The sequence below is a fragment of the Sorex fumeus genome, unplaced genomic scaffold (assembly GCF_029834395.1).
Source record: "Sorex fumeus unplaced genomic scaffold, SorFum_2.1 ptg000265l, whole genome shotgun sequence".
NCBI classification, from domain to species: domain Eukaryota; kingdom Metazoa; phylum Chordata; class Mammalia; order Eulipotyphla; family Soricidae; genus Sorex; species Sorex fumeus.
In genome coordinates, this window is record NW_026606322.1 from 3,937,154 (window position 1) to 3,963,416 (window position 26,263).

Here is a 26,263-nt window from a genome sequence, read left to right on the forward strand (position 1 = left end):
CGATGATCCCGACTGCGGCCCCCCGAGGCGGCCAAGTCCGCGCGTGGGAAAGTCCGCGGCGCGCGCGGGGCGCGGGTCGGGGCGCGCGCGCGCGCGGGGGCCGGGTGGGCCGCCAGGCGTCGCGCTGGAGCCGCGGTTGCCCGGGAGACCGGCGCGGCCGGGGGGCGGCGCGGAGCCGGCGGCGGCGGCGGCGGCGGCGGCGGCGGCGGGAGCCACTGGGCGCGGGTCGGGGGCGGCTCCCTCCGGGGCGGCGCGCGCGGGCAGCGGCGGGCCGGGGCGACGCGCGGTGGTGGCCGGGCGCTGCGGGCGCGGCGGGGACGCGGCCCGGGATGCCTGCCCGGGGCGCCCCTCTGGCGCCGCTGCTGCTGCTGTCTCTGCACGGTGAGTCGCGCCGCCGCCGCCGCCGCCGGGGGTCCCGCCCGGGGCCCCTGCCCGGGCTCAGGCGCGGCCCGCGCGGAGCCCCCGGCCGTTACCGGGCGGCCCCGGGGGTCCCCAGCGGCTGCGGGCGCGGTCGGGAAACTTGCGGGCCAAGTTGAGGAGTCGCGCCCGCGGCGGCGGGGACGGGCGCTGACAGCTGCATCCCGCGCTGCCCCGGGTTGCGAGTCCGACTTAGGAAAATGCAAAGATTTCCCTCCACCCCTCCTCCTCCTCCTCCCCCAGTTTTATTTTTATTTTTTAATCGACTTGTTAAGATGCACGGAATAGTCTGAGGTTGCAAAGGGAGTAGTCTGAGGTTGCAAAGGGGACAAACGCGCGTTTGATTTTTTGGATTATTAAATTGAGTTTTCTACCCTTTTTTTTTTTAACACTGTTTGCTACCAAGAGCTGTCGTTGGCAAATGCCTCCTTTGCGAGTGTATTGTTAGGTGGAATCTCTCTCTCTTCTTTTTTTCTGGTCTCGTTTAATTGGTTGATAAGATTGACTAAGGTTTATCCTCCAGGATGTCTTTAAAAAAGGTGCCGTGACCGGCGGGGCGGGTTATTGTGGTTGGCCCGGTTTCTTTTTGGAGTTATCCGTATGTTTCCCACAGTTTTCGGGCCTCATTTGAACCGAGTACGTGTCAGGTTTTGGAATGACCGTATTTTAACCGACTTCCATTGCGTAAATGCATTTTTAGTTCAGGGAAGTGAGGGATACAAAACTTTAGTATGAATTTTCCGTAGAAGCTAGTGAGGAGAATCGTCAGAATTACAGTATGTTTTGCAGGAGGGATAAGGTTGTAGGTAATAATTTATATATGTGGTTTAATTCTATTTGTGGTTTACAATGATTTTGTCTGCTTACTTGTTTGGGAGGGCCAACGTTTTTTTTTCCCCCTGTTCTCTTCAAGTGTGACATAAGATCGAATGAATGGATTTTTAAAATTTAATCCCTTAGGCAGAGCTGAAGAGGGTATAAATATTACTAGAAGAGCGGCTGGATTTTTTGATAAATTATGTTAAAATTTATTTTAATCAGTGCCACGGTTTGTAAACATCATTTGTGTGTAGTCTGCCTTTGAATTATTAGACAGTACTTACAAAGAGTTGATGTAATTCACAAGGATCAGTCTTACAAGGTCATCTGATTTTTTTCTTCTTTTTTTCAAATAGAAATATTTCTAAATCGCTAGGGTGTTTTTTAAAAACTTTCAAGGACATTTTAGACTTCTTGATAATCTAATCTGGAGACGCATTTTTCACCCTTCAAAAAATGAGCTGGTTGTTTTCCTTCTTTTTAAAAAATTTTATTTTTTAATGAAGTTGTTTACGATGATTTGTTAAATTTAATATTCCAACACCAATCCCACACCATTGCATCTTCCCAGAGTCGGTTATTTTCAACAAATATTTTTCTGAGTGTGTGTCTGGTAGGCAGGGATGGTGGTGGAAGTCAAAGGTGCCTGAGAGTTTGTCTGTCTTCAGCTCCTCAGGAGTTTGCAATTTTAAGCATTGCAGATTTAAGGCATGCACCTATGATTTATAACACAAGGAATATTTGATAAATGCTACTTTTTAATGGTGTTAGTCATGATGGAAGAATTAAAGGGTGGAAAGTTTATATTTGATCTGAACTTGGAAGGAGTAGGATTAAATCGGCTGAGTGGGAATGGTTCAACTTTCTTTCCTTCTTTCAAATTTTGTTTTTATTTTTATTAAAACTTGAAAAAATTGAGATTCTTTGATATAATTTCTTTGGCCCTATTTCTTTTTTTTTCTTTTTTTCTCTTTTTGGGTCACACCCAGCGATGCACAGGGAGGACTCCTGGCTCTGCACTCAGGAATTACTCCTGGTGCTGCTGGGGGACCATATGGGATGCTGGGAATCGAACCTGGGTCGTCTGCGTGCAAGGCAGATGCCCTGTCCAGCCCTGGCCCTGATTCTTTTTGGAGTTATCAGTGTTAGTAGTGTTTTTTCATGCACGTAATTGCAAGCTCACACTTATCACCAGTGTACTCAATTTTCTTCCTGCCAGGACCCCAGGGCCCCTCCCTTTCGGCCTATCCCCCACCCAACTCGATTGTGTGGATTAGTTCAATTGTGTTGCCTTTGGGCCTTTGTTACTACTTTACTCTGTATCTTTGGGTCTCAAATATGAGAGAGATCATTCTGTATCTGTCCTCCCGTTGTTCATCGATTTGCTCGAGCGGGCCCAGTAATGTCTCCATTGTGAGACTTCTTGTTAACTGTGTTTGGCATATTGAATACTCTCGGTAGCTTGCCAGGTTCTCCGAGAGGGGCAGAGGAATCGAACCCAGCTGGGCTGGGCTGGCTGTGCGCAAGGCAAACGCCCTACCGCTGTGCTATCACTCCATCCTGCATCTGTTCCTTTTATTTGAAATTTAAAAAGGACTTAAAGAGTTTTTTCTTTTTATTAAAGCACCGCAATTTACAATTATTGATAGTTAGGTTCTAGACGTACAGTGTTCCAGCATCTCTTCTGTCCCCAGGTTCCCTCTCCTCCCTCCGCCCGTCCCCCAGCCTGCCATCTTGGCAGGCACCTTTTCAAGTTTGGTCGTTAAGGTTTGGGTCTCCTGATTTCAGTTTTGTTTTCCCTGTGATTTGGATATTCAGCCCAGTGATTCCGTCACCCCATTGATGTCCCCGAATCCCCGCGATCATTGCCCATTGTTGCGTCTCTCTCCCCTACCCCCATTCCATTTCTTTTCTTCTCCCTCTACTCTGGGGCTAAGATTGATCTGAGCACTCTCTGTTTAAGCCATTGCATATCCTCAACCAGTTATTCTAAATACTACGTATAACTGATAATATCCTGTGTTTTCCTTATTCTTCCGGCTTACTTCATTTAGCATGCTCTCTTCCAGTTCTATCCATGTTGCAGGAAATTGCATGACTTCATCATTCCTTGTGGCATCGTAATATTCCATTGTGTATATTTACCACATCTTCATAATCAACTTCTCTGTTGTTGGACATCTAGGTTGATTCCACGTCTTAGTTATTATATTGAATGCTACAGTGAACGGTTGTGATCATTTGTTCTTCTGAGTGAATGTTTTTTTGTCCTGGTGATAAATGACAAAAGTAAAATTGCTGAGTCATATGGCAGCTCAATTTTGAGTTTACTTAAGAAACCTCCATATTGTTTTTCCATAGGCGTTAGGACCAGACAGAATTCCCACCAGCAGTGGATAAGAGTTCTTTTTCATGACATCCCCCAACCCAGATTGTTTCCAGTATTTTTGTGTGTTCTGTTCTCATTGGTATGAGATGATATCTTGTAGACTTAATTTGGATTTCTCTAATAATAAGTGATGATGAGCATATTTTTCATGTGCCTGTTGGCCATCCCTTGATCTTCCTCAGAGAAATTCCTATTTACTTCCATTCCCATCTTAAGAAAAAATTTTATTGATTCACTGTGAGATATAGTTACAAGCTTTCATGTTTGGGTTATAATAACACAATGATCAAACAACCATTCCTCTACCAGTGCACATTCCTCACCACTAATATCCCTGTTATACCCCCCTTTCCCACCCTCCCCCTGCCTCCATGGCAGACATGATTCCCCATAATCTCTCTCTACTTTTAGGCATTATGGTTTGCAATACAGACCCTGAGAGGTTATCATTCATGTTTGGTCCTTTATCTACTTTCTGCACACATCTCCCATCCCGACCGATTCCTCCAGCCATCTTTTTCTTAGTGATCCCTTCTCTATTCCAGCTGCCTTCTCCCCTTTGCTCATGAGGCAGGCTTCCAGCTATGGAGCAATCTACCTGTCCTGTGTATCTACTGTCCTTAAGTGTCAGCCTCATGTTATGTTGTTTTATACTCCACAAATGAGTGGAGTCCTTCTATGTCTGTCCCTCTCTTTCTGACTCATTTCACATAGCATGATACTCTCCATGTCTATCCATTTCTAAGCAAAGTTCATGACTTCATCTCTCCTGACAGCTGCACAGTATTCCATTGTGTAGATGTACCAAAGTTTCTTTAACCAGTCATCTGTTCTAGGACACTTGGGTTGTTTCCAGATTTTGGCAATTGTGAACAGTGCTGCTATGAACATATAGGTACAGATGTCATTTCTACTGTGCTTTTTTGCACCCTCGGGATATAGTCCCAGAAGAGGTATTGTGGGGTCATATGGAAGCTCAATTTCTAGTTTTTGAAGGAATGCCCATATTGTTTTCCAAAAAGGCTGGACTAGTGGGTATTTTTACCAACAGTGAAAGAGTGTCCCTTTTCCCCCACATCCACGCCAGCACTGGTTGCTTTTGTTCTTTTGAATGTGTGCCAGTCTCTGTGGGGTGAGATGATATTTCATTGTTGTTTTGATTTGCATCTCCCTGATGATTAGCAATGTGAAGCATTTTTCATGTGCCTTTTGGTCATTTGTATTTCCTTTTTTGAGGATGCTTCTGTTCATTTCTTCTCCCCATTTTTTGATGGGGTTGGAGGATTTGTTTTTATATAATTCTACTAGTGTCTTGTATATCATAGATATTAATCCATTATCAGATGGGTTGATTTGCAAAATGGATGGACAGATGAAGACCAGAGAATTTTTTGAGCCTTGGGAATATTCTCTCATATGATGAGTGACTGTATCACTGTCCTCCCGTTGTTCATCGATTTGCTCGAGCGGGCCCAGTAATGTCTCCATTGGAGACTTTTGTTGTTACTGTGTTTGGCATATAGAATACAGTCATGGGTAGCTTGCCAGGCTCTCCGAGAGGGGCGGAGGAATCGAACTCAGGTCGGCCATGTTGGCTGCGTGTAAGGCAAATGCCCTACCGCTGTGCTATTGCTCCAGCCCTTCAGATGGGTATTAGGTAAATATTCTTTCCCATTCTGTGGGCTGTTTCTGTATTTTGGTCACTGTTTCTTTTGAGGTAAAAGCTTCTTAGTTTAATGTAGTCCCTTTTGTTTATGTTTGTTTCCACTTGCTTACTCAGTGGTGTTTCATCCATAAAGATGCTTTTAGCTTCAATGTCATGGAGGGTTCTGCCTACGTTTTCCTCTATGTACCTTATGGATTCATGTCAGATATCGAGGTCTTTAATCCACTTTGATCTGACTTTTGTGCATGGCCTTAGACAGAGGTCAGAGTTCATTTTCTTGATGGTAGCTATCCAGTTTTCCAAGCACCACTTGTTGAAGAGGCTTTCCTTGTTCCACTTCACATTTCTTGCTCCATTGTCATAGGTTAAGTGGTCATATATTTCCTTTTCCCATTTTTGATGGAGTTTTGGGATGTTTTTGTTATTGATCTTCATAAGCACTTTATATATCCTGAATATTAACCCATTATCTTATGTTGTCCCTGAAAATACTTCTTTATTATTCAGTGGGCTGTCTTAATTTTAGCCCATGATCTTTGGTCATGCAGAAATTCTTCTATTTTCTGTAATAGTACCATTTATTTATTTTTGATTCTTTCATCGTTGCCAATGGTATTTTATCATTGACAACACTTTTGAAGTCCATTCTGTCCCACTATTTTGTCACAGCATCATCTGGTTCCATCTGTGTTTCTGTAAATTGCATGGTTTTGTTCTTTCTTAGAGCTGTGTAGTATTCCATTGTGTGGATATGAGTGTATATGTGTATATACCACAACTTCTCGATCCACTCATCTGTTGTTGCACATTCGGGTTATTTTCATATCTCAGCTATTGTACCAAGAACCACAATGAACATAGGTGTGCTTATATCTTTGAATTAATGTTTTTATATTTTTGGGGTAGATGCCAAGAAGTGATGTCGGTGGGTTGTAATGGACTTCCATTTCTTATTTTTGCTTTGTATCTACAAATTGCATTCCATAGAGGTAATAGTCCTACCAACAGTGGATGGTGGTTCCTTCCTCACTATAATCCTGCCAACACTATTTTCAGACTTTTGGATAACAGTACCATTCTCACTGGTGTGAAATGATATATCATTGTTTTGATTTGTATTTCCCTAATCAGGAACGACGACGTGCACTTATGCCTGTTGGCATTCACATGTCTTCTTTGGGAAAGTGTCTGTTCCTCTTCTTGGCCCATTTTTTTTAATTGAATCACTGTGAGATAGAACATTACAAAATTATTCATGATTGAGTTTCAGTCACACAATGTTCCAACAGCCATCCCTCCACCAGGGTAATTTCCCAGCACCAATGTCTCCAGTTTCCTTCTCACCCTTTAAGCCATCCTCAACCCTGGCCTGCCTCTATGGCAGGCACCTTTCTTCTCTCTCTCTCTCTCTCTCTCTCATTTTAGATATTGTGATTTGCGATACAGATGCTAAAAGGTTATTATGTATATCCCTTTACCTGCTTTCAACACTCAGTTCTTGTTCAGAGTGATCATTTCCAAGTAGTATTGTCATAATGGGCTAGAGCAATAGCACAGCGGGTAGGGCGTTTGCCTTGTACACAGCTGACCCAGGTTCGATTCCTCTGTCCCTCTCAGAGATCCCGGCAAGCTACCAAGAGTATCCTGCCTGCACGGCAGAGCCTGGCAAGCTCCCCGTGGTGTATTCAGTATGCCAAAAACAGTAACAAGTCTCACAATGGAGACATTACTGGTGTCCGATGGAGCAAATCGATGGATAACGGGAGGACAGTGCTACTGTGCTATTGTCATAACGGATCCTCCTCTATCTTAACTACCCTCTATCTCCCACATCACTGACCAACCACTGACCAGACCTCCTGGCCTGTTTTCCCTGTCATTGGATATTAGTGTCATACTTTTTTTTTTATAATGTAAATACATTGCATTTACAAATAAATGCAGTCATCCTGTATCTATCCCTCTCGTTCTGACTCATTTCACTCAGAATGATACTCTCCAAGTCTATCCATTTATGGGCAAATTTAATGACCTCATTTTTTCCTAACAGCTCTGTATTATTCCTTTGTGTAGATGTACCATAGTTTCTTTATCTATACGCCTGTTCTTGGGCACTCAGGTTGTTTCCAGATTCTGGCTATTGTGAATAGTGCTGCAATGAACGTAGAACTGCAGATGGTGTTTCTGCTGTGTGTTTTTCGGTAAGTTCCCAGAAGTGATACTGCTGGGCAAAATGGGAGCTCAGTTTCTAGTTTTTTGAAGAATGTCCATATTGTTTTCCAAAAAACGGTTGGACCACAAGCAATGAATGAATGAATGAATGAATGAGGGTCCCTTTTTTTCCTGCATCCGAGCCAGCACAGGTTATTCTTGTTCATTTACATGTATGCCAGTCTCTGTGGTGTGAGATGGGTATCTCATTGTTGTTTTGATTTGCATCTCCCTGATGATTAGTGATGTAGAGCATTTTCCCACGTGCCTTTTGTCCATGGCCCAATCTTATCCAAAACAAGAGCTTGGATGAAGGCTCTGGAGTGGATTTCTCAAATGGAATGTGCAGTGGCTAGTGTGGGAGACACGTGCAAAGAAGAAAAAATTAGAAAGATAATAAAAATAGCTAGTCGAGAGCCTTGAATGCCGAGTTGTGCTCTTACTCAGTAGAACATGGAAAAGCCGCTGGTCCTGTTTCCTGAGATCGAGAAGGGGCGGGGAGAAATAGTCCTAGAGAGCCTGTGTCTAGCACAACAGTTTCCAGAAGAAACAACAACATTCCCAAAGAATGTTCTGGCTGCATTTTAGTTCTCCAGCCAGCTAATGGCAAAATTGATTCAAACAAAGTAAAGCCCGTACTTTGAGCTTCTCAAGTGGAGTTAGTAGGGCGGCAAGGATATTAACAGAGTCGTTTCACTGTTAAGTGGGGAAGGGAGACGGAGACCAGATTTAAGAAGCAGAAACAAAATATGATGGTGGTGGGACATTTTCCAATGGGATAATGCTCTGAAGGGAGAAATGGTCTCGTCAGTTTTTGAGAGAAAGTGGCTATCAGGCAATGTTTTAGAATTTCATTTAGTTATCTATGGAGTAACTTCAAAAGGAATTTGAGTGGAAAAGTTGACCTTTGCATACGTCTACCAATGGGTTTGATATATTTAAAGTGTTTTTGTGCATCTTATGATTCCTTAGGTTAGTGAAAAATGTTCCTGAGTCTGAGAAGTTGTATAAAAATAGAGAAAACAACTAAAGGAAGTCAAGTGAATTATGTGCTTACTTGCTAACATTATGAAAAATTTACTGAAAAAAATTTAATGTATTCAGTATTTTGGAAGGACTTAATTTTTACTAAATATGTCCATAGTTTGACCTTCATGAAAAGTGAGAGTAGATGAAAATTTTAGAGAAATTAAGCTTAACTACACGTGATATTCAATGTGGACTATTAAGGAACAGTTTAAATATTAAATCGCCAATTGCTTCTAAAATGTTTGCTTAGAACTTGTCAGACCCACCCAAGGTGATGATGCAATGGGTGAAGACTTTTTCCCCCCAGTAACAGTATGTGGCACATTTTCAAATGTGTTTTCACACTTTGATAGTGGAAGCATTTATAATGAAAAGTGTCATTTGAATCTTCATACTTCAGCCATGTGATTCAGTGTCAAGCAAGGTGATGTGCTGGTGCACAGGATTTTTTAGTTGCAGGGACAAGTTTGGGAAAATCGTCTGAGTTGGGTGAGAGTTGGGAAAATTGTGGCATCCCACTAAAATTCTCATCGACAACTGTTTTATTTAGATAGACATCCTGAATGCATTGTTATCCATACTAATGATCATAATTTGCGTCTTAATTTTCGTCAGAGGTAGAATTGCTGCAATTGAGGTACTGTTGAGACTTTGTGTGAACAGTTGGACCATTGACTTCCTTTTCCCCAGAGGACTTCCTGGTGCTCACACAGCTCTCCCTGGGTTTTTGAGAGCATCCTTCAGACCATCTGCAGGCTTTGAAATCTTCTCTGTTCATGCTGTGACAGGAACTGGTTTCAGAGAAGTTATTGGTTTTGGGGGTTGTATTCAGAATGCCATCTGATTTGAACAGTTTAAATATTTGAACAGTTTAAACAATTTAAAAATTAAATTGCTGACTTTGAGTTTAAAAGTGCAAATTAATTTATTAATTAAGTCATTTTACTAACTGTGGAAAGATCTTTTCGTTTCTTCAGTATTTGGGTAACTGATTTCCTCTATACCTGGTTTCCTACCACCTAACGAATATAACTGGTTTTCATCTCTGATGGTTTTAAAATTGTAGAAATGAGAAATCTGTCAAAGAGATCTTGTTTCCTAATTTTACAAATGACAGACTCAGCCATGAATAAGATAAAGTTTATTATTATCTTTATCGAATATTGTATTGGTGTTGAAGGCTCTACCTCACTCATGTATTATAGGAGATAACTGAAATTTATTTATAGAATAGAATTAAACTAAATTAATACCAATCTGGTGCTGTGAACACAAATCTATTCAATAAAAAAATCTATAGAAGTCTCCTTTTGATTTCTGTTCACTTTACATTTTGATTGTGAGAAATTAAAAAACTGGTAGGATGAGGTGCATAGTTTCTTTAGAAAAGTGATGAAGAAGTAGAGATCCCAGAATTTCTGAGTTGGGAAACTCTTGTGTCACATGCAGTTTTTCAGAAGACTCATCAGAGAACTAGGTTAACCTCAGCTATGAATGGTTAGGATTGATTAGGATTGAGGTTTGGGATAGATGATTTAAATCTATGTTTGTATGATCAAAAATGAAATGGAATAATACATCCTTGTTTTGTGACTTCAGCATAGTGGGGCCACTGTAGGCTAGTTTTAAAAGAATCATTAATTCAATATTTTGTTTTGTTTTATTAACTTTCTTAGTGGATCACGGCAGTTTTTATTGAATGAAACTTGCTTAAAAAGATATGAGGGGACTGGAATGATAGCACAGTGGGTAGGGCCTTGCACACTGCCAATTTGGGTTCAATTCCCAGCATCCCATATGGTCCCCTGAGCACTGCTAGGAGTAATTCCTGATTGCAGAGCCAGGAGTAACACCTGTGCATTGCCGGGTATGACCCAAAAAGCAAAAGCAAAAAAAAAAAAGGATATGAGAGGAGAGAAAGAGGGAAAATAATGTGGTGAAAAGAAAATAGAGGTTCTCCAGAGTGGAAATAAGCTAACAAAGAAACAGGCAAGCGAGAGACAGGTGTGCAGAACATGGGGTTGGAAGAACAAACCTAATCCAATATTTTAAAACATGGAAAAAGAAAAAAAATTTTACTGAATTATCTTTCTGTTTTATGCCAGTGGAAACAATATTATAATTTAGAGAACTTTCTGTTTATAGCAGCTGCTCATATTAAATCATTTTTTTCCATTCTTGTATCTTTTAATGTTGACACTTGACTCTTTTCTCCTTATCTTTTATCTTAGTATATTCTTTTGCTAGAAGCATCATGTTCTTGTAAGATAAATATATCTAGTCGTTCGTAGCTCTAATTGTTCACCTGTTTTTTTTAAATTTAAATTTTAATTATAGCACAGCGGTAGGGTGTTTGCCTTACAAGTGGCCAACATGGCCAACTCGAGTTCGATTCCTCCGCCCCTCTCGGAGAGCCTGGCAAGCTACTGAGAGTATCTCGCCCGCAAGGCAGAGTCTGGCAAGCTCCCATGACGTATTCGATATGCCAGACACAGTAACAACAAAAGTCTCCAATGGAGACGTTACTGGGCCCTCTTGAGCAAATCGATGAACAACGGGAGGATAGACAGACAATTCCAACTTTTTAATTTTTAAAAATTTTTATTGAATCACCATGAGGTACAGTTACAAAGCTTTCATGATTGAGTTTCAGTCATACAATGATCAAAACACCCATCCCTCCACCAGTGTGCATTTTCCACCACCAGTGTCCTCAGTTCCCTTCTGCCCCTGCCCCCTCTCCGTGGCAGGCACCTTCCTTCTTGCTCTCTCTGTAATTTGGGCATTATGGTCAGAAATACCGTATGTCTGTTTTGAGAGTTGGTAGACAATAGCTTCAGCAACCCTGGGCCTCGACCTGGTGTATGCAAGTGGAGATCTCACCAGTGCTGATAGCTTCTCTTGTTCCCTAGAGTTAACTCTATGATCCGGTGCTTGGTATGTGTGCCAGGTGTATGTGTGTGTGTGTGTGTGTGTGTGTGTGTGTGTGTGTGTACATGTACGCATGTATATATTCCCTGAAAGAAAATGCCTGGTGGCCTGGTGTTGTGCTTAGTAGATACTGGTGACTGAATGTGAGTGAGTGGTTACTGTAAGAGTGGGAAGCCAGGTGTGCTTGCAGTACCTGGAAGAATTATTTTATTTAAAAAATTTACGTAATGCATTGTTTGACCACACCGGTGGTACTTGAGGGCTACTCCTAGTTGTGTTTTGGGGTTACTCCTGGTGGTGCTTGCGGGAACCATATGGTGCTGTGGATTGAACCAGGATCTGTTTGCATGCAAGGCAAGTGCAATAAGCCTTACACTACCTCTCCAGTTTGATATTTTTCCTCTTTTTAAAATTGAAACAATTGTATTTTATTATTATTATTATTATTATTATTATTATTATTTTGCTTTTTGGGTCACACCTGGCGATGCTCAGGTGTTACTCCTGGCTTTGCACTCAGGAATCACTCCTGGCGGTGCTCGGGGGACCATTTAGGATGCTGGGAATCGAACCCGGGTCGGCCGTGTGCAAGGCAAACCCGCTGTGCTATTGCTCCAGCCCCGAAACAATTTTATTTTTATAGTTAAAAATTTATATTAAAGCACTATGGTTTACAAAGTTATTCATATTTGAGTTTATACATATAGTTTTGCAGAACTGATCCCACGACCAGAGTCAATTCAAGGCTCTGTATTCAAGGCCTCTGTATTCAGTCTTCCCTCACTACCACTACCCTAAATTCTGTGACTTGTTAGTTTAATTTAAAAATGCAGTGGTTACAAATAATTTAAAACTAAATCTCAGTATATTTGTTATCCTAAAATATTGCAGGTTTCCGTTTTGAAATTGTTTTCCTAAAAGATTTTGAAGACTTCTTTTGGAGAATGACATTGGACTTCTGTGAAACTTTTTAGAAATAGGAAGTTTCTCATTTCCCTTTCTGGAATTTTTTTTTTTAATGTGTGTGTGTGTGAGTGGGTGGTTTGGGATATATCTGGTGTTGCTCAGGGTTTACTCCTGGCTCTACACGCAGGAATCACTCCTGGCAGTGCTCGGGGTATCATATGGGATGCTGGGGATTGAACCTGGGTCTTCCACGTGCAAGGCAGTTGCCTTGTGCTATCTCTCTGGCTTCGTTTTAGGTCACGGTCACGGTCACGGTCCTCCCGTTGTTCATCGAATTGCTCGAGCGGGCCCAGTAACGTCTCCATCATGAGACTTGTTGTTACTGTGTTTGGCATATTGAGTACGTCACGGGTAGCTTGTCATTTTAGCTATTCTTTTAAAATATATTTTTGGTTTGTTTTTGTGCCATACATATACTTGGAGTTCCTCAGGGCTTATTCCTACTGTGCTCAGGAGTCATATATATGCATTAACTAAATTAACCTTATGCTGGAATAATCTATTCCCAGTGGCAGTTGTCATTTGTTCTTCCCTTCTGACATCTTCATATTTCCAGCCTTCATTGATTTCAGCTGTGCCTTGTGTCCATAGGGAGCATCCTCTGAAATCTTCAGTGAAGTTTATAGCACTCAAAATGTCAGAAGACTCATGTGAGTCATAACTGATTCCCCAACCATGTGCTTAGAGGCCTTTTTTGTAACACCAGTCAATGATTGTGATAATTAATCTTTGTGGATTTTTTTGACCACACTCATAACTGTCTGTTATTTAACTTCTTTTTCTTTTTCTTTTCAGTTTTTTTTTTTTGGTCACACCCGGCAATGCACAAGGGTTACTCCTGGCTCATATATTCAGGAATTACTTTTGGCAGTACTCGGGGGAACCATATGGGATGTTGGGAATCGAACCTGGGTGGGCCGTGTGCAAGGCAAACGCCTACCTGCTGGGCTATCACTCCAGCCCCTGTCATTTGACTTCTTTCATGCAGGTCAGGATCATCTGCCAGAATACAAAGTCGATGGCAGAAAGAGGGGCTGCAGTATGTGAACGTAACTTAAATAGAGCAATTCAAATCAGACTAGTATTGAATTAAACCACTTCATTCATTAATTCAGTTTTAGGTTTTGGGCCACACCTGGCGTTGTTCAGGGGTTATTCCTGGCTCTGCACTCAGGGATTACTCCTGGGAGGGGGATATGGGGGTCAGTATGTGGTGCTGGGGATCTATCTGGGGTCAGCGACTTGCATGACAAGCACCCTCCCTGCTGTGCTATCACTCTGAGATTAGTATTTTGGACTGCCATTGACTTTGAAAACTTGAAACATGCTCACTTATGCCTATCGTCCATGGGTAAATACGGGCAAATACGGGGTTTATTCACTAGGACCTGAGAGTATGCAGAACGGGCAAAAAAAATTAAAGTTGGTGACATGTTTAAAGTGTTAAAAGTAAACTACAGAGCCATACCACAGCAGACCGGGCACTTGTTTCGCATGTGGCTGACCCGGGTTCAATCCCTGGGCTCCCATATGCCCTCCAGAACACTTCCAGGAGTGATCTCTGAGCAGAGAGCCGGCATAAGCCCTGAACACAGCCACATGTGCCCCCCCCCACCCCTTTTAAAAAAAAAAGTAAACTTTAAAGACTCTTGAATTTTTTTGTAATATTCAAGTCTAAACATTTGGGGGTTTTAAAGGTTATTGAAGACTTGCTCATGCTTTTTTTTTTTTAATGTGGATTGTGTCCATTGATACTGTGTTAGAAATGAAAAGTGATAAAATGAAAAAAAAATGCTAGTTTTCAAATAGCAATGTATTCATTATATGTTGACAAAAGCAGCAGGTTTTAGTGACAAGTCAAAATGTTTTCTAAAGGGGAAATCATTGGAACTGGACAGATCAAATGGGCTCAGCACTTATTTATGTGCAGGAGGCCCGGGGCGCTGCCTCTTCAGCCATCGTCTGTGTTCCTGTGTGTGGCTGTGCTCCCTTCATTCTGAGGTGGCGCATCAGTATGAAGGACAAGAGGATCGCCAGATCTCGTACAGACATGGAGAAAGGGAAGGAGCATTTTGTTGGTATTAATTGAAAGTAAATTTGAATATTATTTGATAGCCTACCAAAACTTGGTAAATGGTGATACTTGAAAGATTGATTTCAGGGGCTGGAGCGATAGCACAGCAGGTAGGGCAATTTGACTTGCACGAGGCCGACCCGGGTTCGATTCCCAGTATCTCATATGGTCCCCTAAGCACCACCAGGAGTAATTCCTGAGTGTAGAGCCAGGAGTAACCAGGAGTAACCCCTGAGCATCACCAGGTGTGACCCAAAAAAGCAAAAAAAAAAAAATAAAAAGATTGGTTTCAATGAGGAATTGAAAGCCATTTGATTTATTTATTTATTTTTTTTAGTTTTCTGGCCACACTCAGCTGTTCTCAAGGCTTTCTCCTGACTGTGCACTCAGGGAGAACTCCTGGCGTTGCTCAGGGGATCGAATTGGGTGCCAGGGATTGAATCCGAGTTGGCTGTGTGCAACGCAAGAGCCCTACTCACTGTATGATTGCTCCGACCCTGTAAAAACCATTTTTGTCAGTTTTTATGCTCTGTTATATTAAAATCCGTTGGTTTATCTTCAGGTGGATCTTTTGCAATACATAATTTTCATGCCATTGTACATTGTTATGTTGGCCCCACTGATGCAGATACTAAAAGTGTGGACATATTAAAATTTACATAAAACTATATTGTTAATATCACTATTGATCTTATCTGAACATATTTTTTAAGTACTGGGAAGCTGTTAAATTCACAGTGGCAGATACAAGTCTTTGAAATTTGATTATTTGTGCAAATTTTATCACTGCCAACAATCAGTTGCCAGTTATTTCAGTTGAAGTGCTAGTTTTATCTTGTGTAGTTTTGAGAGAAGTCGTTGCCAGTTACATAAATCTGAATAACTGTTATTCTTTCAAGTAAAAATGCTGATCCATGATAAAAGAGCAACCAGCTTATGTGACTTTGAGCTCCTACACTCGTGCCAGGGACTTTGGGACAGCCTGGGTTTTCAGTGAGTAAGGTTTCACCCTGCCTATTTTTTTCTCAGAAAGACAATACACAGGTCAGGATGTTTTTTTTTTTTTTTTGCTTTTTGGGTCACACCCGGCGATGCACAGGGGTTACTCCTGGTTCTGCACTCAGGAATTACCCCTGGGAGTGCTCAGGAGACCATAAGGGGTGCTGGGAATTGAACCCGGGTCGGCCGCTTGCAAGGCAAATGCCCTACCCGCTGTGCTATTGCTCCAGCCCCAGGTCAGGATTTTTTTTTTTTTTTATAACATTGCGGTTATAGGTTCTTCATCAAAGACATTCTTCAGTGGAACTGAATTTTCTCTTTAACTGTGGTTCATTTTGGTTAAGACTGCAGTGACTATAGGTAGGCACCGTTTTCTGCTAGTGCCTTGTGCTGTGAAGGTGTCAGCGTATTCATACCCCCTACCCCCTTGCTTCTGTAAAAGGACCTACCATTGCATACTCTTAGTGCAAACATTAGCACAGGTGAGAAAAAAAATAAATCCCCTTATAATTTCTATTAAGAAAATAGCTTTCAGGGCTGAAGAGTTTGGCTGAGCACAGATTTTTGCACTGGGTTTGATCCCTGGGTTTGATCCCTGGCACCACATGGTCCTCAAGCAATGAGTCAAGAGCAGACCCTGAACACTTCTAGGTTTTCCCTCCAAACCCAGAAAACAATTCGAAAACTACAAATAATGATAAAATAGCTTTCACTGCATGGACTTTTTGCAGGGGTTGGAGAACTTCACCTCCGTGGGCCCTTTGACCACACTTAAATTGCTAAAAGAAATAATCTATTAATGGTGAACTTAATTTTTGCATTATATTTGTATATTGTATTACATATTATATTTTAACTACAAAAGTAAGTCATTTCTGGCACAAAATTCAGAGCTGAAGTGTTTAAGAATGAGCTCATTCCCGTCCATCTTCCCAGTTCTCTGGTTTGCTTTGCATGTCAGTGACCATTTTTCTGGCCATAGTATAGCTTACACATAAATTTCAAAAATGCCATCAATTTTTATTTTGGTAATGCTGGGAATTGGAACCAGGACCTCACACTTATGGCATGCACTCTACTGCTAAGCCACATGCCTGGCCTTGTTTTTTTTAGCCATTTAAATGAGCACATCATTCTATCTGGTACACGACAATACCCTTTTAAACAGTAATTCTTTTTGCTGACTGCTATTTTTTTAAAATCGAATCACCATGAGATACAGTTACAAAGCTTTAATGTTTGAGTTTCAGTCATAGAATGATCAACCACCCATCCCTCCACCAGTGCACATTCGCCACCACCAATGTCCCCAGTATTACCACCTCCCCCCCTTTATAACCCTTCCCCTGCCTCTATGGCAGACAATTTCTCCCATACTCTCTCTCTACGTTTGGGCATTTTGGTTTGCGATGCAGATACTGAGAGGCTATCACGTTAGGTCCTTTATCTACTTCCATCACACATCTCCCATCTCAAGCGATCCCTCCAACCCTCATTGACGTAGTGGTCCCTTCTATATTCCAGCTGCTTTCTCCCCCAGCTTATGAGACTGGCTTCCAACGATGGGGCAATATTCCTGGCCCTTGTGTCCACTGTCCTTGGGTATAAGATTCATATTATGTTATTTTATATTCCACAAATTAGTGCAGTCCTTCTATGTCTGTCCCTTTCTTTCATACTCATTTCACTTAGCATGATACTCTCCATGACCATCCACTTAAAAGCACATTTCATGATCTCATCTCTCCGAACAGCTACATAGAATTCCACTGTGTGGATGTACGAAAGTTTCTTTAACCAGTCGTCTTTCTCAGGCACTTGGGTTGTTTCCAGATTCTGGCTATTGTGAACAGTGCCGCAAAGAACATACAGGTGCAGATGTCATTTCCGCTGTGCTTTTTTGCACCCTCGGGATATATTCCCAGAAGAGGTATTGCGGGGTCATGTGGAAGTTCAGTTTCCACTTTTTGAAGGAATGCCCATATTGTTTTCCAAAAAGGCTGGACTAGTCAGCATTCCCACTAACAGTGAAGGAGTGTCCCTTTTCCCCCACATCCATGCCAGCTCTGGCTGCTTTTGTTCTTTTGAATGTGTGCCAGTCTCTGTGGTGTGAGATGATATCTCATTGTTTTGATTTGCATCTCCCTGATGGCTAGTGATGTGGAGCATTTTTTCATATGCCTTTTGGCCGTTTGCATTTCTTTTTTGAGGATGCTTCTGTTCATTTCTTCTCCCCATTTTTTGTTGGCGTTGGAGGTTTTTTTCTTGTCTAATTCTACTAATGTCTTGTTTATCCTGGGTATTAATCCCTTATCAGATGGATATTGGATAAATATTCTTTCCCGTTCTTTGGGCTCTCTCTGTATTTTGGGTTGACGGGTATTTTATAGCATAATTTACTTAGCTCTTTTTTCAATGGTGTACATTTAAATTTTTTCTGATTTTTTGATATTAATGATATAGTTAACTTCTTTTTTCATCAGTTTAGAAATTCATGTATATATTTCTATAGTCTAACTTGCCCAAGGTGGAATTATTTGGAATTATTTGCATTGTATTTGAGGAAGATAATAGCATTGTGTCAAGGTTTGGCTTTGTATAGTCTGATATAGATAATAGATTTAAATTTCTGACTTGTCATTTTCTCTATGACTTTGGAATGCCATAATGTCCTAAGCTTGAGTTTGATGATCTCAGAGTGAAGGTGATGTTGTCCATTGCAAAGACTAAATTAAAATGACTCAAAACACATGGTGTAAACCAGTTTTAAAAATATGCAAGTAACCATCTGAAAACTGAAATGAAATGACCCCTTTTTTGGTGGTGCTGGTGGTGGGGACTGGTCTACACTTGGCAGTTCAGGGGACTGCTCTGGGCTCTGTGCTTCAGGATCACTCGTTTATTCAATGCGTGTTTTCTTAGCCCTTTGAACTCTCTGACTCCTAAAATGACACAACTCTAAAGTGTGTAGCATAGCGCTCCACACTTTTTCAAGAGCAAAAAAACCAGGATTGATCCTCCCCAGTTTGTCAGGAGGTTAGAGTCCTCAGAGTACTGGCTGAGGTGACCTTGGACCAGTTATGTCCTTCTCCAGGACAGTCTTCATTTGCAAAATGATAATCTGCTGTTCTTTTCAGCTCTCTAATCTAGTGATTCTTCGACTTGGCTTTCAAGTGTGCCATTGATAGCATTTCCCAGCTGTTCTTTTTACATTTCCATGGAATGTTTTTATGCAAAGCCAGGTGGTCTCCAAAATGGACAGAGTTGGCAGAACTTTCAAAACAATTCTGAGATTCATAAACTCACGCCTACTGTGTTATCTTGGTACATATAATTTGTTTTCAGATCGTTAAGTTTTTCCTGAAGCGAAGGCACTTTAATAAAGAAGTTTTTTGCTTTTTGTTCTCCAAAACAGTGATAGAAACTTAAACATGATTTATTTTCTAAGAAATGTTTTCTGAAGTTGTGACATTCAGTTCTTAATTTATGATTTCATTGTCTTCAATCTATACATGTTTCAGTTCTCCCTTCTGTCAATGGATACTTCCAGTTTCTGTCTTAATGCTTATTTATACTTCTTTAGATAAGTTTATTGAATTCTTACATTTCCTTCCCTTTTTACCTTGAATTTGGGGATGCATCGTGGGGATGCAGGTGATGGCTGTTGTGTTGTGTTTTTCATTAATGAGAAAGTGTAATGCTCCGAGGCATGGGGAGCTAGAAAGTAAGATCTCTTAGAGCCCTTTAATTCCATAATGTCCTTGATCCTATGAAGCTGCTCAGTAAATCTCCTCACAATTTCCATGACCAAGCCATCTGCCTGCATCAAAATAAATCAAATCTGCTTACTCCTTCAGTGTTAACAAATACTCTACGCGCTGATGATATAGGATGCCATGAACAGCGAAATAATTTGCAATTTTTGACACTTCCTCTTGAATTCTTAGCTTTATTGCTCTTGACATAGGATTGGTGTGCCAACTTTCTCTTGTGACTTGAATGAAAGGGAGTATAACTTTTTTCCCCTGCTCCATTTATTGAGTTGTTCTGCCCATGACAAGGGAACTAAAACTCTTTTGTGTTTTTGATCAAACTTTATAAAGCCTTTCTTTGCCTTCCTGTGTCACATGAGCCAGATCTTAGGTAAAAATGTATAATTTTATTTAAGGTGCTTTGCACATAGAAGATAGAGCAGATAAGCTATATATGTTATGTGTAACATATATAATAAATATAAGATATATAAGTATAAGGTACATAATATTTTATATAAGGTATATTAGTTGTATTAATATCTATATCTATACCATAAAAAACAGGTAAATATATATGGATTTGAATTCTGAATCTCAGGCAGAATGATTTGTATGTCTGGCCTGCGTTTCTGGTACCGTCCAGACTTGAGAGATGTGTTCATTGTGGCAGCATCAAGCTGGGTAATGCTTGCTCTCATAGCCTGTTCTTGGGCAAAACCGTTGCATCTCTGAAGTACTTGCTCTCAGCATTCTGAACTTTCTTCTGTCTTTCTTTCCTTACACCTGCATTGATTTGAATCCTTATCACTTTAAGTATTCATTCTAGTGATTTTCTAGCTGATCTTTACGGTGCCTTTCTTCTCAATGATCAGTCTTCTGTGCCCTGCCAGCTGCAGTTGCTGTCAAATACAGGCCTTCACTAAATCCCTCTCCTCTCCTTCCTTCATCAGCAGCAACAGCAAACTTCAAAAATATTAGAGAATGCCCCCGAGGTTCTTCGAGTGCCTCCCGTGTAGCTCTCCTTTTCCTCCCATGCAACCGTGATGATCCACTCTGCTATCACTTGCTCTCCTCTCCTCTTCAGTTTCGTTGCTTACACTTCTGGTCCTCTCCTGATTCATTATGAGTTTCTTACCTTCTTCTCTAGGTGTCTACACTGTCACCCTGCCAGCGCCCCCTCAAACATCTTTCCTTGGCGACTGCTCTATGGGACATCTTTTTTTTCTCTTGAGTTTCCCGAGCACCTGTGGTTTGTGCTGTTCCGTTGGTGGCACCTGCAAACTGCCTGGAGGCTCCACCAGATGAGTACTCTATGCTGTGCACGTGGCAGGTGCTTCATTTGTGGAGCGAATGGGTGAATTTTAGATATTTGCCTTCTATCGTGCACTAGATCGCAGACTATCAAATTCTCCCTGTTTTAAAGGCAAATGTTGAAATCCTGTATGTGAAAATGAGATATGTGGATTTTCCGCTAAAGATTTTACTCAAGCATAGACATTCTTCATTCTTAAAGTAGGATAAAATACAGATTCTTCTGTGCTTTGGGGTGAATTTGCATTTCACTGTGCTCCAGTTTTGAAAAGGTTAATAATAATATATCAGCCTTTTCCTTTATGTAAACTAAGTTTACAATGTCTTTTCAGTATATTTTAATGTATTCCTGCTGCCTTTCTGCAATTTGTACTTTTTCATTCCACTGAATAATACTGACTGAGTGATTTGTTTCTTTGATTCTGGTATATTTCAAAATTTTGACGTTCATTAAAGAAAATTGATGTAGCAAAAACTAAATTTTAAGTAAAATATATACAGTGTAGAAATAAGTGCCGTGTAATGATCTATTTATTGAATATACAGCCCTACTGTAATATCACTCTGCCGCCCATATTTCTTTGGCTCTCCCGTGTGGTTCTCAGGGAGTCTGAGAACCAGGCTCCTCCCAATGATACTCATCCAGTTGGTTCTCTGGAAGTGTATGTGGACCGTACTGGTGCTGGGAATTAAACCCACGTAGGCTGCATGTGAGGCAGAACCTTTAGCCTCCAAACTGTCAATCTGACCGAGGCATAGAATTCTTTTTTTTTAAAAATTTTTAATTTTGTAAGTTAGTTCACAATATTTGATTACATTTAATAGTCAAAGATCAGTCCCACCACCATGTTTCCATCCCAAAACCCAATCCCTGTCCCAAAACACAACCGAAAGAATGTATTTTGTATATTTTGAAGAACTCCTGAACATGCTTACAAAAAGTGTTTATATAGGAAACTGTGATGATTGTTCTATTTTGGCATGAACCTTTAAGACATTCTATAAGATATTACTAACACGATGTTAAAGTTTGGGTGATGTGAACTTTGGTATATATATCTGAAAATATGTATAAATGCATAGTCTCTGAATCTTGGCCGTTGATGGGATTGCACGGCTGTAATATATATATATATATATGTATTTCCCTTTATGATTTGTTGCCTACTGTCTGAACCCCATCAAATATGGTGTGGTAATAATGGAGAATAGGGAGTGTCTTATGATGTGTCGGTCCAAGAATATGTTCACTCATATGTGAGGCTCGGCTCGAGTGTGTGGGGAGCAGTCTTAAGTGTGGCAGCGGTTGGGTTGTGGAGGTCGGCCTCTAAGGCTAGATCTCTTGGGGCGGATTGGGCTCTCACCCACCTCCCTCTGGGGTGCCCTGAGTGAAAACAGCCTGGCATGGAATCTGGTGGCATGGCTATGGGGGCCTCATTTTGTGCTCCCTTCCGGGAGAAGCATAGGCATAGAATTCTTAACCATGACTCAAAAAGTACTATCGAGAATGGAGAAAAAAATTGTGAAACCAAGATTTCACAGAACTAAGAACTGTTCTTTAAAAAAAAAACCCAACAACCCAAAATGCGAATTAAAAGTCAAATCACACTGTAAGAGATGTTGCAACAATATAACAACTAAAGCACCAGTAGTCCAACAGAATTCTTTCTAGAATTCCTATCTCTCAGGTATTTGTGTGACAAGACTTGGGACTCAAGAGCTTAAACTTCATGCGATCTATCCTGCTGATGCATTTCATTCGACTTCTAGGATCTCGTCCATGTTCCCACACGTGATGTGATCAGTAAGTGCTAATAGCAGTGTTTGGGTTACAGTGACTCATTTATCAAAAGGGACCAAAATAAGAGTGCTGTGAAATTTGACTTTATTGTTAAACAACACTCATGGTCTCTTTATAGCATTTCCCCCACGCCCCTTTCTCCAGCTTATTATCTCTTCTGCCTCCTCTGTCATTTATGTCTTGGCCATCTCCTTCTGAATTAGGATTACCATCACCCGGAACTCATATTAGACACTGTAGACTTATGGTATCCTTTCATTTTACTTGTATAACAACACTTCTAGCTTATTTGTTTGGTACAAGGAATGCCAAGCAAAAAGGAATTTCACAAAAGTTGCATAAATTTTATGTAAAATTTGGTGTTAGGTGAATTTGATGTTTTAATTTGTCATGGGGAGAGTAGCTAGTTGGAAAGTATGTTTTATTTTTTTTTTTACTTTTTAATAAAGGGTCAATGGCAAAAGCACTCTGCACCACTGAATGGTAGATTACAATAGAGTACTTATCATGGTATCAGGATTTGTGGAACTTAATATATTTGGCTATAGGAATGCAAACAGCATTGTAGTTTTGAGATTTGTATGGATAGAAAAAAGAGAAATTATGGAATCCTTGTTGCAATGATGTAAGGATATGAAACATCATTTTACTAGTTATAGCACCATGTGGAAGAGAATAAAGCCAGATAGTTCATGCCCGTATGCATTCTTATCTGGCCTTTTCCCCAGTCAGCCAGCCTTCCCCCCAAAGGCCTTTGTTTCTTTCAAATTAACCTTTGTTTTCTTACTTTTATGGGCTGGAGCGATAGCATGGGCTGGAGCGATAGCACAGCGGGTAGGGTGTCAGCCTTGCACGCAGCCAACATGGGCGACCCGAGTTCGATTCCTCCGCCCCTCTCGGAGAGCCGGCCAGCTACCGAGAGTATCTCGCCCACACAGCAAAGCCTGGCAAGCTACCCGTGACGTATTCGATATGCCAAACACAGTAACAACAAAATCTCCAATGGAGACGTTACTGGGCCCGCTCGAGCAAATTGATGAACAACGGGAGAGCCTTTCTTACTTTTATTTTTGGCCCATACCTGCCGGTGCTCAGGGTTTACTCCTGATTCTGTGCTTAGGGGTCACTCCAGGAGGTGCCTGGGAGACCATATGTGGTGTTAGGGATGCCTCCTAGGGTCACAGTGGATGTGTTGTTTGCAAGGGAAGTGTTTTACCTTCTGTACCATCTCTTTTGCCAAATCAAACATATTCAAAAAGTGTAGGCACTGTCCCCTCCCACAGCAGTTCCAGAAGTCTTGGGCCACAGCTGGTGGTGCTCAGCTTCACGTGCTGTTCAGGACTCACCATGCCATGCTGGGGATCCAGTTCAGGCCGTGTGCATACTTTGTATGCGTTCAGCCACTTCAACCATCTCTCTGGCCCCTGCATTAAGCAGTTTTAAAGGAAAACCAAACTAGTGGATTTATCTTGCTCTGGGAATTTGGGGACAGAAAGGGGCTAACTGGATTTTCAAAGAAAAGCATGCTTCAGCTCATGATACCACAATGAATTGCATTATTGGTGAGAGTGCATTAATGTCTTGCATCCAGATTCCATTCTGTTGACCAAGCCAGGACTTTACATGGTTATTGGCTTCGGTAAGATCTGCTACTGGCGTTTGAAACATATGTTAGAGTTCTGGCATGGAGACAGTGGCAGAAAACTGATGGAGTTGGAAGCAGTGCGCCTGGTCCCTCATAGACTTCTCTAGGAAGTGCTCAAGACACTTAGTGGTGTTTGTATATCCTAGAGAAGGGAACTGAAGAGGCCTGAGGTTTATTATAAGGTATCCTTGTGTGAAGCCTTCAGGGTCAGGTGAATGAGACCAGTTGTAGTTACTGGTTTTGGCATATCGAATACACAGCGGATAGCTTGCCAGGCTCTTCCGTGCGGGCGGAATACTCTCGGTAGCTTGCCAGTCTTTCCGAGAGGTATAGAGGCTTTTGGGGTGACCTCTAATCACCCTTGTAGGTGTTACCATATTTGAACCCTATCAAATATGGTACGACAATTCCAGAAGACGGGTATTTAGTGTCTTATGATGTGTCCGGAAAGCGTCCTGGAGTGTGGCGACGGCTGGGTAGTGGAAGTAGTGTCGAGAGTGGAAGTCTGCCAGTGGGGTATTTATCTGGGTAGGGTGGGTCTCCTGTGCACAATTCGATCCATGATTATCCATGATTAAGTGATCCTTGTGTGAAGTTAGAGTAGAGAAATAAATGGCCAGGAATATAAGGATGGTGACGGGTACATATCCATCACTATCCCCCACTCACCACTGACCAAAAGAATACCTCCACAGAGGGTCCAATTGGCCTCATCTGGAAGTCTGGAAATAGCCAGTCAAGAATACTCGACAGTGGAAGCCTGTGAGTGAGGCCCAGCAGTCTTTGTGTGGATGATCACCTTGCCTTGGAGCATATGAGAAGCTTGTTCTTTATGAAGTCAGATTCTACCCTTGCTTGTTGTTTTGTTTTCTGGACTACATCCAGAGGTGCTCAGGAGCTACTCATGACCCTGTGCTCTGAGGTCACTCCTGGTGGTTCTTGGAATATCCTGCAGTGACCAGAATTGAATCCAGGCCATCCATTTGCAAAGCCTGTGCTCAGCCCCAGATTCCGCCTTGAAAAAAAGCAGTAAAGCAGTAAAGAAAGCAGTAAAATATGCACATGGAGTGCACATTTACCTCAGCCCTGCAAAAGAGACACTTCTAAGTGTCTCTTTTGAGGCTATTCAGAATTTTTAAAAAAATCTTTATTTTATTGCGATAGCACAGCGGTAGGGCGTTTGCCTTGCACGCAGCCAACATGACCGACCTGAGTTCGATTCTTCCGCCCCTCTCGGAGAGCCCTGCAAGCTACCGAGGGTATCTCGCCCACACGGCAGAGCCTGGCAAGCTCCCCGTGACGTATTCGATATGCCAAACACAGTAACAACAAAGTCTCCAATGGAGACGTTACTGGGCCCACTCGAGCAAATCGAGGATCAACGGGAGGCCCTTTACCCTTTACCTTTTTTTGGTCACACCCAGCAATGCTCAGGGGTTACTCCTGGCTCTGCACTCAGGAATTACTCCTGATGGTGCGTGGGGAACCATATGGGATGCCAGGGATTGAACCCAGGTCAGCCGCATGCAAGGCAAACCTCCTCCTGTACTATCGCTCCAGCCCCAATAGAGGCTATTCAGATTATCAGATCAATTTTGGTTACCCGCATTGGACTGAATTATCCCCCTAATTTCTGCCACATACACATACACACTGAGAGAGAAAGAGAGAGAGAGAACATATTAATTTGGGAGAAAATACATTGATTCTTTGCATATGCTAGCTAGCTTACTAATGCAGGAATATGAATGTGCTTATTGCTGTCCTCTTGATAACATTTGATCGAGAAGCTTGTCCCTCAGAATCTTGAATCCTCATCCGGCCAGATGCTCCAATCTTGATCTCTGGCTTAGTTTTAAATTGAAGCTAACGTACCAACATGGCAGCAAATGTGTAATAAGGAAATGCAAGAACCATACTTCAGTGGTTGATTGAATTTCAGTACATGATTGTTTCTTTCAAGAAAAGTCCCTTTATTTGCTTGATCACTTGGAGCGCTTAAAAAAAAAACAACTTGGATTTGACAGCCTTTTTTTTTTTCTCTCTCTTTTTGATACTGAGTTACCCACAGTGAACTGAATGTGGTTAAACATCTTGGAACACTGGCACTGACTAGGCTCTGCACACATGTGCCAGTGAGTACCAAGCCAAGCCGTCCTGCCCTCTGCCAGTTCTGATGAGCTTCAGTGTTGCCGCTGCCACTTCTGGGTGCCCCTCGGAGTTACACATGTTTCTTCTGCTTGCATTGCC

At 41.7% G+C, this 26,263-nt stretch overlaps 1 protein-coding gene across 2 annotated transcripts in view; it reads left to right on the plus strand.

Annotated features, from left to right (window-relative positions):
- Window positions 1-272: 272 nt before the first annotated feature.
- IGSF11 (immunoglobulin superfamily member 11) overlaps window positions 273-26,263 on the plus strand; it is a 187,010-nt gene continuing 161,019 nt past the window's right edge. For both annotated transcript variants that reach the window (XM_056109386.1, XM_056109387.1), the window contains exon 1: window positions 273-381. In XM_056109386.1, coding sequence (XP_055965361.1) covers window positions 330-381 — 52 coding nt within the window. In that variant the 5' untranslated portion in view covers window positions 273-329. The remainder of the gene's footprint in view (window positions 382-26,263) is intronic.